This window comes from Lemur catta, chromosome 2, assembly GCF_020740605.2.
Source record: "Lemur catta isolate mLemCat1 chromosome 2, mLemCat1.pri, whole genome shotgun sequence".
Classification (NCBI taxonomy): Eukaryota; Metazoa; Chordata; class Mammalia; order Primates; family Lemuridae; genus Lemur; species Lemur catta.
Window position 1 is genome coordinate 23,983,408 of NC_059129.1, and position 16,423 is coordinate 23,999,830.

General features: G+C 51.6%; 2 protein-coding genes across 3 annotated transcripts in view; both read left to right on the forward strand.

Moving 5' to 3' along the window:
* Positions 1 to 11,343, forward strand: part of LMTK2 (lemur tyrosine kinase 2) — a 93,856-nt gene extending 82,513 nt beyond the window's left edge. For both annotated transcript variants that reach the window (XM_045541317.1, XM_045541318.1), the window contains exons 12-14: positions 5,766 to 5,898; positions 6,120 to 6,362; positions 7,336 to 11,343. In XM_045541317.1, the coding sequence (XP_045397273.1) occupies positions 5,766 to 5,898; positions 6,120 to 6,362; positions 7,336 to 7,364 (405 nt within the window). In that variant the 3' untranslated portion in view covers positions 7,365 to 11,343. The remainder of the gene's footprint in view (positions 1 to 5,765; positions 5,899 to 6,119; positions 6,363 to 7,335) is intronic.
* Positions 11,344 to 12,698: 1,355 nt separating this feature from the next.
* On the forward strand, positions 12,699 to 16,384 carry BHLHA15 (basic helix-loop-helix family member a15). Its single transcript, XM_045541325.1, has 2 exons — positions 12,699 to 12,775; positions 13,417 to 16,384. Exon 2 carries the CDS (start codon positions 13,468 to 13,470, stop codon positions 14,038 to 14,040), a length of 573 nt encoding a protein of 190 aa, XP_045397281.1. The 5' UTR covers positions 12,699 to 12,775; positions 13,417 to 13,467; the 3' UTR covers positions 14,041 to 16,384.
* The last annotated feature ends 39 nt before the right edge of the window (positions 16,385 to 16,423 follow it).

The following is a 16,423-nucleotide window of genomic DNA, read 5'->3' on the forward strand; positions in this document are numbered from 1 at the left end:
CCTGAATCTGCGAGAGGGCCCAGGAGGCTGCCTTCCTCTCTTCCTTTCCCAGGTGCTGCCTACACACATCTGACCTCGAGAACCTTTGAGCTCAGGGAGCCTGGGAAAGTAAGGTGCCATTTTCTACGAAGAGTGTAAGGGTGAAGGAGTCACCTGTGTTCTGTTGCCAGTGCATCCCAGTAGGCCTTTCTCCGCTGTCTCTGTGAACTTGAATTATAGTCACATTTCTGCACAGACGGGCCGATCCGCAGGTGGGACACAACTGTAAACTGTGTTCAGTGAGCTGCTCGGGAGTCCTGGGTCCAGCTGGAGTAGTGAGATGGACACAGCCCCAGGACAGGCAGCGGGCAGAGGAAGCTCCCGGGGCTCCAGGAGGCTGGACTCACAAGCGCTTCTTTGTGGAGCATGTCACGTTTTGCTTGCTGGCTTTACGAGACGGGACAGAATTGCAAAAGATGAAGAATCATGAAGGGCATGCCAGTGACAGGATTGAAAGTACAGAGATCAAATGTGAGACACACTTTATAGATGTGAGGCTTTGACCCAGGGTTTAGTGTGATAGAGAAAGTCAGAAAGTGGCTTAAGGCCAGAGAGTAAAATCCTGAAAATCTGATGATCTAAAATTAGTTTTCTTATGTGTCTCGTGCAGTTTGCCTTGGGGCGACAGCTACCAACCTTTTCAAGCTGATGATTGATGGTTTTCTGTTGCTCCTACTTTGTAACTTAATGAGCTGGTTTTGATGTAGTTTAGTTTTTAAGTAGTTTAAGTATCTTAGCTGCAGAGTTTTTACTGAGTGTTTGTGGGTTTTGGCAGCATTGTGCCTTGGTTGTGTCACTATTTGTTAGTTCAGCAAATAGTTAACCAACACTTACTACGTGTGAAGCAGCATTCTCACGAAATCACAGCCAGGTTGGTGAACAGTCTGTTGGTGCTGGCACTTTAGACACAGGGTCTTGTATTTCTCCCCATGCAGGGGTGGTTGTCTCGCATCTTTACGGAGAGGACCCTGAGGCTCAGAGAGGTTAGACCTGGCAGAGGAATAGAGCCCCAGTGAGTAGTGGCACCAGGACTTGCGGTGAACTTTTCACCACCCAGCCCTGCAGCCTCTGGCGTGGGCCTTTAAAATCTGAAGTATCCGGTTGACTTTTAGCTCCTACATTGTTTTTCTTGGTTACACCGTTCTGGAGGCAAAAGTAGTTGGTAACCATGCTTGCCCTCCTGAGCTTTTGAGGAATAAGCATTCTTGAGCTCCCCCCAGGTTTTTCTGTTGGTTTTGTTTTATTTGTTTTTTGTCACCGTCTTTGGTTTTGGTATCAGAGTAACTCTGGCCTAAGAAACCGAGTTGGGAAGTATTTCCTTCTCTTATAGTTTCTAGAAGAAAGATTTGTTGATCTTTCCAAAGAATTGTTTTTGGTTTCCTGGATTTTTTTTTAATTGTTCTTTTTCTTTTCAATTTCATTGATTTCTGCTTTATCTTCATTATTTCCTTTCTTGTTGCTTTGGATTTATTTTGCTTTTCTTTTGTAGACTCTTAAAAGCTTAGGATTTGAGACCTTTCTTCTTTTCTAATATCAGCATTTAATGCTATAAATTTCCCTCTTTCTACTACTTTAGCTGCATACTACAATTTTTAATGTGTTGTATTTTCACTTTCAGTCAGCTGAAATTACTTTTTAAATTTTCCTTAAGACTTCCTCTTCATCTCTCTACCTGTCTCATTCTATTTGACATGAATTTCTTGTAGGTAGAAGATACTTGGGTGGGGTTTTTAAAATTTATTCTGAAAATCTTTTAGTGGCATGTTTAGACCATTTACATTTAATAAAATTATTATGTTTGGATTTAGGTACATCATTATATTCTATTCATTTTTCTGGTCCTTATTTCTCTCCTTCCTCTTTTCTTTTTTCTTTTGGGTAATTTGAACATTTTTAGTATTGCATTTTAATTTATCTCTTGTGGTTTTTACTGTATATTTTCTCTTTGTGTAGTTTTATGTGGTTATTCTAGATATTACAATATACATAGTTTTCACAATCTACTTAGAATCAATATTTTACCATTTCAAATGGAATGTAGAAACCTTTCTACCATATAGGCCTTTGACTCTCCCTCTCTATCTTGACACCATCTTGTGTATTAACGTACACATGCAGTGATAACCCATTGGACAGTGTAATACGTTTTACTTTAATCATCAAACATGTTTTTAGAGATAGGGTCTTGCTCTGTTGCCCAGGCTGGAATGCAGTGGCTCAATCATAGCTCCCTGCATCCTTGAACTCCTGGCCTCAACTGACCCTCCTGCCTTAGGCTCCTGAGTGTAGCTAGCAGTTGCCACCATACCTGGCTCAGTCATCAAACATATTTTAAGAAACTCAAGAGGAAACAAATAGTATTATATGGTTGACCCTTAAACAACATGAGTTTGAACTGCACGGGTCCACTTAACACACAGGAGCTTTTTTTCTAGCCAAATGCATATTGAAAATACAGTATTCATAACTTAGGAAACCCATGTATGTATATGGAGAGCCAACTTTTTATATACTCAGGTTTTGCAGGGCTGACTTTGACTTGAGTACGTGCAGATCTGGTTATACATGGGCAGTCTTAGAATTAATCCCCCCAATATACCAAGGGATGACTGTTTACCCAGATAGTTTCTACTATAGTCATTCCTCAGTATACAAAGGGAATTGGTTCCAGGACCCCCCTCAGATACCAAAATTTGAGGATGTCCAAATTCCTTGTGTAAAATGGTATATATGTAACCTAGGTCTGTATATAACTTATGTACATCCTCCTGTATACTTTAAATGATCTTTAGATTACTCATAATACCCATACAATGTAAATGCTATGTAAAATTGTTATACTGTATTTTTTCTATTTATATTTATTTATTTATTTATTTATTTATTTTTTTTTTTTTTTGAGACAGAGTCTCGTTCTGTTGCCCGGGCTAGAGTGAGTGCCGTGGCGTCAGCCTAGCTCACAGCAACCTCAAACTCCTGGGCTTAAGCGATCCTACTGCCTCAGCCTCCCGAGTAGCTGGGACTACAGGCATGCGCCACCATGCCCGGCTAATTTTTTCTATATGTATTTTTAGTTGGCCAGATAATTTGTTTCTATTTTTAATAGAGACGGGGTCTCACTCTTGCTCAGGCTGGTCTCGAACTCCTGAGCTCCAGCAATCCGCCCGCCTCGGCCTCCCAGAGTGCTAGGATTACAGGCGTGAGCCACTGCGCCCGGCCCTATTTTTTTTTATTTTTGTATTATTTTTTCCAAATATTTTCAGTCACGGTTGGTTGAATCTGCAAGTGTGGAACTCTTAAATATGGAGAGCTGACTGTACTTCTGTTGTTCTTTGTTCATTATGGATGTTCCAGATTTTTTTCTAGTATCATTTCCCTTCTAACTGAAGAAGTCTGTTTAGCTTTTCTTTGCGTTCTTTTTTTTTTTTGGTGGGGGGAGGTGATGGAGCTCACTATGTTGCCCAGGCTGGTCAACTCCTGCGCTCAAGCAATCCTCCTGACACAGCCTCCCAATTAGCTGGTAGCTGGGATTACAGGCGTGTGCCACTGCACCTGGCTTCTTTTCTTTTCTTTTTTTTTTAAAAAAAAAAAACAAAAAAACACAAATTCTTAGTTTGTTTTTTTTTTTTTCATCTGATACTGTCTTTATTTGACATTCATTCCTGAAGGATATGTTCTTTGAATATAGAACTCTGAGCTGACAGTTCTTTCAGCATTATAAAAATGTATCGCTTCCTTGGGGCATTCATGGTTTCTCATGAGAAATGTGCACTCAAGTTATTATTCCCCTAGAAGTACAGGCTGAATATTCCTTATTTGAAATTCTTGGGACCAAAAGTGTTTTGGATTTTGGATTTTTTCAGATTTTGGAATATTTGGATTATACTTACTGGTTGAACATCCCAAATCCAAAAATTCAATATCCCAAATGCTCCAATGAGCATTTCCTTTGAGCATTTGTCAGTGCTCAAAAAATTTCAGATTCTAGAGCATTTTGGTTTTGGGGTTTTCAGATTTGGGATGTTCAGTTTGTAGTAAGTGTTTTAGCTCTGGCTGCTTGTAAGATTTTTTTCTTTGTCCTTAGCTTTGAGCAGTCTGATTGTGATGCATCTGGGCATGGATTTCTATGTGTTTATCCCATTTCCAGTTTGTTGAGCTTCATCTTGCAGCAAATTTGAGAAGTTTCAGCCATATTTCTTCTAGTACTTGTTCTGCACCACTATCTGTCTTGCCCCTCCTGGGACTCCAGTGTTAGACCTTTTCGTGTTGTCCCCCAGGGCCTAAGGCTCTGTTTCTTTCTTCTCCAGTTTTTTTTTTCTTGCTGTTGTTTGGATTGGATAATTTCTGTTGCTCTATATTCAAATTCGCTAATCCCTCTGTCATCTCCAGTCTTCTGTTGAGCCCATCTAGTGAGTTTCTGAATTTTAGTTATTGTATTTTTCCACTGTGAAATTTGGATTTTGTCATTCTTTTCATCCTTTATTCTTTTGCTAAGACTTTCTATTTTTCCATTTATTTTAATGCTCTTTACTTGTAAGAGCATTTTTATAATAGTCTTTTTCAGATAATTCCAGCATCTGTGGCACGTTGACATTGGCCTCTGTGGATTGTCTTTTCCCTATGAATTGAGGTTTCCTGGTTCTTTGCAAACTAAGTAATTTTAGATTTCATAGCCTCACATCATGTTACGTGATTCTGTCTTGTTTAAATTCTACAGAGATGTTATTTTTGTCTTAGCAGGCTTGACCGGGTGGGTTCAGGCCACAAGTTCCAACCAGCCTTCTGTGGGTTGTGGTTTCAGTGTCACTTCCCCTTTGAGAGCCTTTGTTGTGCTAATTCGAACCCACCCACGTGTTCCGTCCACTGACCAGGCTGGAGCTTGGTGGTGGTCTCCCCTGTAGTTCACTTTTCAAGGCCTTGTTGTGTTGTTGGGGTCAGATCTACCATGCGTGGCTCAGGGGTAAGCCCGGGGGTTCCTTAGCGGCTCCTCCCTCTCTGCAAGGTCCCTGGTACTTCCGATTCTTTGGGACCCCCCTTTTTGGTCCTCCAGCCAGAAAGTTGAGGCTTTAGGTACCATACTATGCTGCATATTTCCTGCAACTCTGCCTGTGTCTGCAGCCAAGTGGTGGATGATCGAGGGCAAAGAAAGCAGCAGGGGTGCCCCTCACTCTTGAGATCATAGTCCTCCAGGGGAGAGGAGGCTTCGCTCCTTCAGGACTGTAGGCACCTGTCACCCGGGATTGCCTGGGGCTGGGAGAGACCTGAGAGAGGAAAACAAAATAACCTGGAGGTTCGTGCTCTTCCTGAGCATCAGAAGGCCCCCTTTCTGCTCCTAGAACCAGAAGCAAAGGCTTCTCCTGGAACTCCCTGTCCACAACCAGTGCCCGCTTTGAATTTGGGGCTTGGTTGAGTCCAGGCCAGCGGATATGGGAGGGCACAGTGGCAAACTCAGTGCCGGTTTGGTGGTGCTTTGAATTCTGGCGTTCTTCCCCAGTCTGCCTGCTGCTGTTTACTTCTCCGAGGCCTGAGAGAGCAGCTTCCTGCATGCCCAGGTGTCAGAGCTGCAAGCAGAGGGGGAGACAGGGCTCTGTGTCTATTCTACCCCACCCAGGCCTGGAGCCAGCCTTGTTCTAAGATGCACACTTCATAGTCAGCAGCCAGACGCACCTGCCGGCTGGGGTTTCCGTGAGCAGGCCTCTGCTGACAGTTTCTGTTTGGCTTTTCAGGAGACCCCAACCAAAGAGCTGGGGCCCTGCGGAGGAGAGGCGCGTGGCCCCGAGCTGAACAGCCCAGCAACGTCCTCAGGGCTGCCCTACTTGAGCAGGTGCATAAATTCTGAAAGTTCCACGGATGAAGAAGGTATTTCACTTCACGGATTAGTTTTAAAGAAACTGAAAAATAGAGCTTTGAATAATATAAATGGTTTTTGAGGATAATGTTGCCTGTTGCTTTAAATGATGCCTTCCCGACACCGGGAGCAGCTATGCCATCTGTCAGCCGAGCTCACCTGTGCCTTCGTGCTCCTTCTCTTCTTTATTGCGCAGTGATAAGGGGAGGGTTTTCTGTTTTTTTATTTCTAGGTGGAGGCTTTGAATGGGATGATGACTTCTCCCCAGACCCTTTTATGTCAAAGACAACAAGTAACCTTCTCTGCTCCAAGCCTTCTCTGCAAACATCAAAGTACTTCTCGCCACCGCCGCCAGCCCGGGGCACGGAGCAGAGCTGGCCCCACGTGGCGCCCTACTCCAGGTTCTCCATCTCCCCCGCCAACATCGCCAGCTTCTCTCTCACGCACCTGACCGACTCGGACATCGAGCAAGGAGGTGAGAGGCACGTGTGTGCTGGGCTGGGGGGCGGGGCGGGGGGACATGCCATGGTGGCCTATGGAGCTATGTTCCCATGGTGTTTGCTGAGTAGATTACAGATCGGTTTTTGTCAGACTCCGACAGTCGTGACAGTGTGCTCTCAGGGCCATGTGCACCACCCTCGGTCACTCTGTGGGCTCATTACTGCTTACCCCTGCAGGCAGGAGCAAGCAGGTGGCACCACAGCTCTGGGTCACTAGGATGTCCCCAGGGTGGAATTCTCCCTCTTCCCTGTGTCCCCCTGTTCTCCCTTTTGCTGCTAGTCACCCTCCCCCAGCTTCCCCACCTCCTTCCCAGAGGGACTGCTCTGCAGAGGCATACGCTCCTGCGAGCACGTGACCCGTGAGTTTGGAACTGAGCCCAAGTGCGTCTGGCTCTGCCCCTGGGAATGTTGACTTTGCCATTAAGTGTTGGTCTTCCAGCGATACCAGAGGGCCGGTGGGAGTTACTGGGCGGGGCCCATTTGAAGTGGTGCTGTCTGTACATACGGACCCTCATTTCCCCATAACTAGATTGAAAGATAAATGGTAATAGGTACATTTTTTAATTTGAAGTTTACAGATCAAATAATAAATATGAAATAGAAAGAGCTTTTGTTTGTGTTTGCCCTGCGTTTCACGTGTGCTGATTAGATAATGCCAGTTCCCTCCCGCTCTGTCCGAGGGCAGACGTGTGGATCAGAGCGGGCTTGCCCTGCGCCGAGCGTTGGCATCCAGCTGCCATGGGAGCCACGCAGATGTGTCTGCGGGAGAGTCAGGCAGGTGCAGCTGCTAAAAGGGGAGCCGGAGCAGCTCGGGCAGGTGCTGCGACCCGAGCACTAGCTTCAGTTCCTCTTCCTGCAGTGCACCTCCGAGGCTGTGCAAACTGTCAGTCTGTGATGATCGTGTTTAAACACCCAGCTTTGTTGTGTTGCTTCCTCTCCCCTAAATAGGAAGCAGTGAAGATGGAGAAAAAGACTAGGCGGCTGCCGACGTGCTTTCAGGTCGGAGGCTGCTCCCCGAGCCGTGGTCCTGTGCCCTCAGCCCAAGCAGCGCCGTCCCCTCCACATTTGCTGCCGCGAGATTGGGAGAGCGGAGAGCGCACCAGGAGAAGGGGAGACGCCCCGAGCTGTGTCCAAGCCGGGGCCCCAGGGAGCCCCAGTGGGGAGCGTGGCCATGGCCATGTCCCAGCAGCTGGTGTCCCTCAGCTCCGCGCACCCGCAGCTGCTCTCACACTTGAAGTGCTCACGTGGTGGTCGTTCCGGGGAAGCGCCCACACCACCTCCGTGCGCCGGGCCGTGCACACCGCTGTGTCAGCGCTCCAGGTGGGCGTTCTCGGCGTCCACACCTGTACACCCGGTCCCCGCATGGGCGCCGCAGAGGACGCACTAGGGAAATGGTCACGAGTGAGCCATATTTATTATTTTTAAACAAATCACTAATTGCTTTCTGTAATTGCACTGTGGATAAATGTTAAGAGTCTCCAATGTTGTACAGAATCTTAAATTATTCAAGGAAAATAAGGCAGGTCAAGCTGGTGCTACCCACTAGTTTGATTTTTTTTCTGTTCTATAGTTTGCTCTGCATGGTACCTGTAAAGCTTAAATATTCTGAGTGTTATGCTGTCCTTGGAATTGTTGGAATTGTACATATGGTACTCTTTCATAAATGATAATGATTCTGAATGTTAGTGTTTTATGTTCTTATAGGAAATATTTTCAGTGAGTCCAGAAATACCACTCTGTTGTGTTAATGGAAGCAAACACATTTTTGTCTCTTGTCTACAAGGTGGTTTCTCTGCAGCAAATGAGGCTTCTCTCTGAGGAGCTGAAGGGTCTTGCAGCCTCTCCGTGCAATTCTCCCACCCCACCTCCCAACTTTTAAAACCCCTTTTGGTAAAAACAGACTGGTGGTGCGCCCCAGAACTCGGTGCCCTGGCCCTCGCCCTCCTGCCTGTGTCTAGGAGGCTGACTGCGGTGTAGCTTCAGTGTCCTCGTGAGTCCATCCTTCCAGAAGCCGGGACTCGGAGGAAGATGCATCTCCACAGAGGGCTCTGGTTGTTGAGGATGGTTTAATTGTTTGTATACTTCAGGTGGTGTTGATTAGAGCTTTTTAAAAAATCTCCACAGCTGAATTTTCCCCTCGGAGCCACTCCAAGTCACGTCCAGGTGTGGCCAGTCTCCTTGTAGCCTTGGAGATACACTACAGCCTGCACCTGTTGGGGCAGGGAGCTGAGGGACAAGGGCAGAGCCTCAGCAGCTGAGACGTCCGCCTGGTTGGGACCTTGGGTGGCCCTGTGTGGCCCCGGGGCTCCTCTGCACAGACCCTTCCCCCTGCATTAGGCACCAAGTTCTCTTCTTGCTTTGAAAGGGACCGATGTTTCCAGTGCAGCTTCATGGTGTTGGCAGGAACCGGTGTTCACAGCGGTGACACAAGGCTGACGTCATCCTGCCCTCGGTGAGCTCTGCCCTGGCTTGAGGAAGCCTTCGGTGGCCGGTGCAGCGCGCTGTGCTGAGGGAGTCACCATTGGTACCAGCTGGGTCCACAGGCCTGTGGCCCCCTCACACTGGCCCTTCACCCCAGATATTTTCCGGTGCTGATGTGCTTTCCAGACCCGGCGTAACCCCGGGCCAGCTCTCCAGACCCCGGCGGGGGCTGCCCCGTGTAAATCGGAGGGACTTGGGTTCTAGTGCAAAATGCAGATGTGGACACGGCCAGAGTTTATATAGCAAATTATGACCTTTAGTACCAGTTCTGGTTCACTCCACTAATTTTTTATACTAAGCAATAATTTTCCAAAGCAAGAAAATGTAGAATGAAGAAAGAATCCCCTGCCCCCAGCTTGGTGTGAACACCGTGTGCTCCTGGGCTGTACAGACAGCACTGGCTCCTGGGACGTGTGTATGTTTTTTAAAAAAATTAACAGGGCATTAGAAGATGATTTTGCCAAAATTGTCATAACTCACAGTTTCTTGCTATGGAGACTTCCTGAGTTTTCTGAATTTTTACATCTAACTGCCAGTCTTGGTTGACAGAGAAATGAGAGGTGACTATACTCATTTTTTTCAAATTACAGACTTACGGAGTTCAAATTTAATGAGTGAAAATCAAGCAGATCCATAGGATATATAGTATTCTTACACAGCCTAGGATAAATTTATTGATATTTGGGGATTGTACATTTTTCACTATGATTAAGGAGATTTTAACAACATAATTCCCAATTTTATTTTAAGTCTATATCACTCTCACAATTGCCAAAACATTTTATACATTGAGTTGGGGTAGACTAGTGGTGTTGCATGGAAGAGAAGATTTATATTTATAATAAACATGTGAGTAAACATGTTTTTTTTGAAATCTCAAGCAATACACAGGAAATTTAAGTAGATTGAAATTTTCAGCCCATTTTTGAAATGTCAGCATGTGCTTTGTTGTTCAATTCAGTTTTTGTTTGTTTGTTTTTTTTTTAACTAATAAGTTGGTTAACAGTAGTGGGTTTTCAAAATGTACTTGTTCTAATCAGTTGTGCCATGAATAAACCAGTGACATTCTCTAGATCAGCGGTCCCCAACGTTTTTGGCACCAGGGACCGGTTTCATGGAAGACAGTTTTCCACAGACTAGGGTGGGGGGAGGCAGCGCTCAGGCGGCCATGCAGGTGATGGGGGCGGCTGTACATACAGATGAAGCTCCCTAGCTGCTCACCTCCCGCTCTGTGGCCCCCCACACCGTCCCTAAATTGCATGGAAGACAATTTTCCACCAACCGGGGTTGGGGGGAGTTGGGGTGGGCAGTGGAGCTCTGCAGTCTGGTCCCCGTCCGGAGGTTGGAAACCTCAGCTCTAGATGACGTGGGGCAAGGTTTCTGGTTCACAGTGATATCTCCTGGCCTCCTTTGCATAGTAATCCAGAATCTGTCAGATTTTAATTAGTCTTACTTTGGTGGAGTTTGTATATTTTAAATACTATAATAAAAATAATCTTTCATTTCCTTCCTAGCAGATGCTGTTTTGTGTTATTAAACGACCCTGTCATAAGCCAGAAAGGGCAGTGTAGAAAAAGCGTCCCCCATATCCCACTGAGACTTGGACTGTGTCATCTTAAAGGTGAAAGAACCTCAGCTAAACTGAATTGAAAACAGAGCATTCATTCTATTTTTAAATGTACAGGCTCGATTGTTTCTATACAAATGGGTTTATCTCAGAAAAGTCTCTGTATGTCTTGCTGCCGTAAAACGCTTTTCAAAACCTCTTCCTTTGATTCATATTTCCCATAGGGTATTTGTAGCATTAATGACCTATTGCATGTCTGTCCTGAGGGCCCCAGGGGAAGGGAGGCAGCTCCTAGCCCGTATCTGAACATTTAGAAGTGAACCACGTGTTATACTCCAAAGGTTGGGCTTCAGTTATGGGGGCTTCAAAACATTAGCCTTATGAGAAGTAGCCTTAAAGTAAGAATGGGTGTACACAATTATTTCAGATTTAGGTCTCAAAAACAATATTCCTAAGTAGTAATGGGGTTGGCTCAAGCCTTGGCTATTAACAAAGGAAATTCTTTTTAGTATATAAATAAATTCTTAAAGATGTGTTGACAGTATTGAATTACCGACAACCTGTTGAGATCAATTGAGTGGCTCGAATTTGTGCTGTTTGAGTGTTCAGGTTCGCGAGGGTGGAGCTGGATCTTGATGATGGGACCTGGCGTAAGTGTCCACTATTTGCTCCCGGCTGCAGAGGAGGACTGACGGGGCCGTCACACCTTCCAGGTCTCCCGTTGTACTTTAACACGGTCAAGAGAGGTTCACGGCAATATAACAGTTAATGAACTTTGAGTTTAAATTGTGTACATTTTTAAATTGTAAGATTTTTACTGTATATTGATGCATAGTGTGATTCAATAAATTGCTTGTAATTTAAAAACTATTTAATATTCAAAATAAATATAGTTATATATTTATAAACTCTGTTGCTGCGTTTATTCCATGTTTTTCCCACCTCGAAAGAGTGGGGTGGCCTGGCACGGCCATGCGTGTGCCCTTTTCCATGCCATACTTATATTCCCCATGCTCCTGCTAACACGAAGATTTGCATAATCCCTGGAAAACTATAAACTTTTATGTGGTGCTGGTGCTGCCTTGAAGCAAATCTGTAATCAGAAGCCTTTGCACTCAATGAACAATTTCAGAAGCATTTTCATTTTGGTGGTCTGCCTTTGGCCCAGCCCCAGCAAGCAATAGGCTGGAGCCTACCTCCCTAATCTCGGCTCCAAACCAGCCTTTCCATGCGAGGGTGGTCCTGCCCTCTCTCCCGGTCCCTCCCTCCGGGACCCAGCTGCCAAGAGTGTGGGAACAGCCTCCTACCAAAACCATGGCTAAGGGGGTAGCTCCAAGACCGGTGTGACCCCCAGGAAGTACATGAAGGAGACCTCTGAGTCCCCATTCAGAGATGCCCGGGACCCAGCAGAGAGACCCGCCTCCCAGCTGGTCCTGCGGGTTGGGAGTGTGTGTGTGGACCCCAGGCCTGGCAGCTGCACCTGGACTGGCCAAAAGACTCCCTGTCACCACGTTGCTACAGTCCCCAGCGACCCCTGAGCAAGATGCTGCTTTTAGCCCCTTTTAAGCTGTAACAGGCGTGGAGACCGAGGCATGGGGGTCCAGTAAAGCGGCGGGCAGCTGAGCTGGTTTGGAGCCCAAGCTGCCTGCCTCTCCGCGGAGACCTCGGAGTCCGGGTCCCCAGTCCCTTAGGAATCTGGGCTGTTGCTCTGGAAGGCTGTAGCCGCTGCCCATTTAAGATCCTAGCATTGCAGGACGGCTTTTCTCCTGTGACTGGCTTGGTGTTCTGAGCCTTAACCCCAAGGCCAGGTGCGATGGCCACGTGCAGTCGTGGGGTTTCCCCTCCGCCAGGGCGGGCTCCCAGGCTCAGCCTCCTCATCCGTGAAATGGGCTCGGGGCCCCGTCATGCCACGCACCCGGGCGCCCTCGGCTCCAGCCGGCTGCGGGGGGGATGCGGGGGCGGGAAAGGCTGTGGGGGGAGGGGAGGACGTGGGGGGAGGGGCAGGGGCCGCAGGTTGGGGGAGGCTGCGGGGGGCCGGGAGGCGGGGAAGGCGAGGGGGGCGAGGCTACGGGGCGGGGCGGGGCGGGAGGAGCCGGACCGGGCTGCGCGGCCACCGAGTCCCCGGGTCCCCGGGTCCCGAAAGCGCCGGGCTCGGCTGGGCCGCCCGCCCGCAGGTGCCACCGCCCCCCGGGCCCGCCCCCGACACCCCGACCCCGGCCCCGCCCCGGCCCCGCCCAGCGGGTCCATTTACAGGCGTCTGCGGCCCCGCCCGGGGCGGCTAAAGCTACGTGTCCTTGTCCCCCGTGGGCAGCCTCGGCGCGTGCGGCCGCGGATCCCCAGGTAAGCCGGGAGCTGTGGGCCCGGGGCGGGGACCGCGGGGAGGGGCGCAGAGGCAAGGCCGGGTGGGGCTGGAGGAAAACGGGTGGCGCGGTTCAGGACCTGGAGCCCCTGCCGGGGCCATCCGCGCGGTGGGACTGCGGGCCGCTGCGGGGGCCACTGTCGACCTCTGACCTCCGACAGCTGCCCCATGTCCACAGCGGGCCTGCCCCGAGGTTGTCCCTGCGTGTGTCACGTCCAGCGGAGCAGGACAGGAGCGAGGTGGCTGGAGTCCATGCCTGTCAGTGGGGCAGAGAGGAGGCAGTGCAGCCTCGGGCGAGGGGCCGCCCTAAGCTAGGGTCGCCGCACATCTCTGGTTGGTCTGAGCAAATTGTCAAAGGTCACCTGAGCCCAGGAGGCACTCAGGGGACAGAGAGGGGCGTGGGCCAGAGTCACCCAGGGGGAAGGCGGGACAAGAACAGGGACCGGGCTGAGGGGTCAGTGTGGGGTCAGCTCAGGGCTCTGTGAACGGAAGGACCCTGGGGTCCCCTAGCGCCGAGTGGTCGCTGCCACTGGCTCCTGGTGTCATTGCCCTCAGCGGAGGGCCGCTGTGCGTGTGCCCTGGCTGTGCCAGTGACCGGCATGTCCTGTGCTCTGGATTTCAGTTCGAGGGCCCCCTCCCAGCTTCCTCTTCCCGGGACAACCAGTCCAGAGCCATGAAGACCAAGAGCCGGCCCCCCAGGCGCCGGGCCCCGCCACAGGACGCGGACGCGGGGGCCGCCCCCGGGGAGCGCACCCCCGACAGGTCCCCGCCGGGCGCGGGCCCCGATCCGGCCAAGGGCGTGCGGAGCCGGGCGGCGCGGGCGGCGGCGGCGCGGGCCGAGGGCGGGCGCAGGCGGCCGGGGCCGGGGCCGGGCGGCCGGCGGGACAGCAGCGCGCAGCGGCGGCTGGAGAGCAACGAGCGCGAGCGGCAGCGCATGCACAAGCTCAACAACGCCTTCCAGGCGCTGCGCGAGGTCATCCCGCACGTGCGCGCCGACAAGAAGCTCTCCAAGATCGAGACGCTCACGCTGGCCAAGAACTACATCAAGTCGCTGACGGCCACCATCCTGACCATGTCCAGCGGCCGCCTGCCGGGCCTGGAGGGGCCGGGCCCCAAGCTCTACCAGCACTACCAGCAGCAGCAGCAGCAGCAGGCGGGGGGCGCGCTGGGCACCCCCGAGGCCCAGCCGCAGGGCCACCTGCAGCGGTACTCCACGCAGATCCACAGCTTCCGAGAGGGCACCTAGGCCCGGCCCTGGGCGGGTGGCAGTGGTGGCCGGCCTGCTCATCCCAGCCCTGGTCCCCCATGCTGGGCCACAGATGGGTGGTGACATCCCATGAGGACACGGCCCCAGTGACTCCATTTTCCCTGGGCTCTCAGCCGCAACGCCCCCAGCAGTTTGTCCTGCACCTGTGGGGACAAGCAGGTGGCCTAGGGAGGCCATGGCTCCGGGCGGCCTGAGGCCCAAACCTCTGTGCAGAGCCGGAGTCCTGCGTTCCCACTAACCGGGAGTTGAAAGGCCTCAGCCTTTTGTAGCTAAATTCTCTTCACCTGACTCCCTCCCAGGCAAGGGAGATTCCAGGAAAAGGTTTACTTACAAGTGTCCCAGCCACACTGGCCAAGGCCCGGGAAGGACCCTCCTCCAACAGCAGTGTGGGGCTGGCTGAGGCCTGGGCCCAGCGTCCTCATTCGGGGTAAACTGAGGCCCAGAACAAGCTGGGCAAAGCCTGAGGCCTCTGTGGAGGGTGCCCGAGACGGTTGGAGCATCCAGGTCAGCTGCCAGAAACCCCTCATCAAGTGACCTTGACTTCAGTCTAACGGACCTTGGGACGAGGGGCTGGAGTCTTCTCCCTCCTCCTGAGTGGGGGCTTCTGTGGGGGCAGCAACCCCCCGCTGCGGAGGGTCTGGGCCGACCCCTGGGGGCGCTGAGGAGCTGGAGCTGGAGGCAGCCGGGTGTTCCCGGCGCTGCCCTCGGGGCTCACTCAGGAGAGAAACTTCCAGGCCCTGGAGCCTCCTGCCCAGCCCTGGCCTGTGTGGGGACAGGGGTTTGTCCTGGGCCTCCCACATAGTGTCATATTCGTCACTGATGTGAGGTCGCCCTGTAATTGGCGAGGGCAGTCTGTAGGACTCTAGGATGTCCTGGGTCCTGGTTTGAGTTTGGGGCCCCTTTGGGCTTTCTGCGAGTGGAGCCTGGGGGTGGCAGCTCTTCCCTCCCCCACCCAGGGTGGCAGGGCCCGGGCGGCTTGGCACGTCCCCGCTGCCTCAGGCCCAGCTTCCTTCTCTCGGGCGTTCCTGCCCCACTGGCTCTGCCGGACTTAGCCACTTTGCTCCCAACTCCTCCCTCGTCCCTTGGCCCGCAGCTGTCCCAGAGCCCCCTGGGGGCCAGGCCTCTCCCCCGGTGCTGTGGTTGGGGGCCAAGCCAGGCGCAGGGCACTAGCTGACCAGTCCCCACCAATTCAGCCTTGCCCTCCCCTTGGGGGTCCTGGCACCAGACGCTAAATGCACCAAGAGGCTTGGGGGCAGCCCTGGCCACTATATTAAGGGCAGCAGGTGGCACCTGAGAGACTTTTGGTCAGGCCCTCTGGAAGGCGGCCCCAGCACATGGCGCTTGCCTCAGTGAGACTTGCTTTCGCGCCGGTCCTGCTGCCCCTGTGGGTCTTCTCTGGGGCTGAGCATAGGTCTAAGCTCGGGAGAGGGAGAGGAAGCCCAGGTCTCCCCAGCTGTGGGCACCCACCCAGCGGGGCTGTGACATGGTGGGGCCTCCAGCATGAGGACAGTCAGGGTGCTACAGGCCTGGCAGCCTTTGTTTCCCACCGAGCCACGGCCAGAGCAGGGCTCCGTCCTTGCTGAATGAACACACAGGCTGAGCCCGAAAACACAGGGCAGGGTGCCCAGTGGAGGCTCTGTCCAGGAGACCAAGCCTGGTGACACACCACAGCCCAAGGCTGCCCAGGGATTTCTGACCCAAACTGGCACCTGTGCCCTCTGCTTCCCAGAGGGTGACCTGGGGCCAGCTGCCCAGTCCTTCACCCGTGGCCGGAGGGGATCTGCTGCCCCGTGGTTGTGTCAGGAAGGATGTTCCGACGTCCGAGTCCTACTTTGGGGTGTCAGGTCTGTGACAGGCCTGCTGCCGGGCTGCTCCCTGGCCCTTGTCCCGGACCCCAAGCCCAGGGTGGACTCTCCCGTCCTGCAGGGAGGCTCTGCCTGGGCCGTGAGGTCTGAGTGTCCCGAAGTCGTCACACAGCAGGTCAGGGACCCACATGCTGCTGAGCCCTGGCCGTCTGCGCCGCACCCCTGGGCCATCAACCCAGCCACCTACCCACCCCGCCTGGCACCAGCGCCCTGAGCCAGCTCCGGAGGCGAGGTCCTCACCAGCACAAGCAGAGAAACCAGAACTGCCACTTTTCTGTCTGGGAAAACCTGACTGGAACTGAACGGCCTGTGTCCTGCTGTAATTGTGAAAATGTTTCTTAAATGACACAAATTTGCTTTTATTTTTTTCTAATGGTCCCTTCAAAGTACTAATGAAATCAATGCTGTGTCATAAAATGAAAATAAAAGATTTCACAGCAGTTGCTGCTGTTGCCCAAGCACAAGTGCACGGGGACTGTGCGTTTTAATCACAACGT

What these genes read in the sequence shown, in the direction of transcription:
- BHLHA15 (XM_045541325.1), top strand. Translation starts at nt 13,468, where the DNA reads ATGAAGACCAAGAGCCGGCCCCCCAGGCGCCGGGCCCCGCCACAGGAC.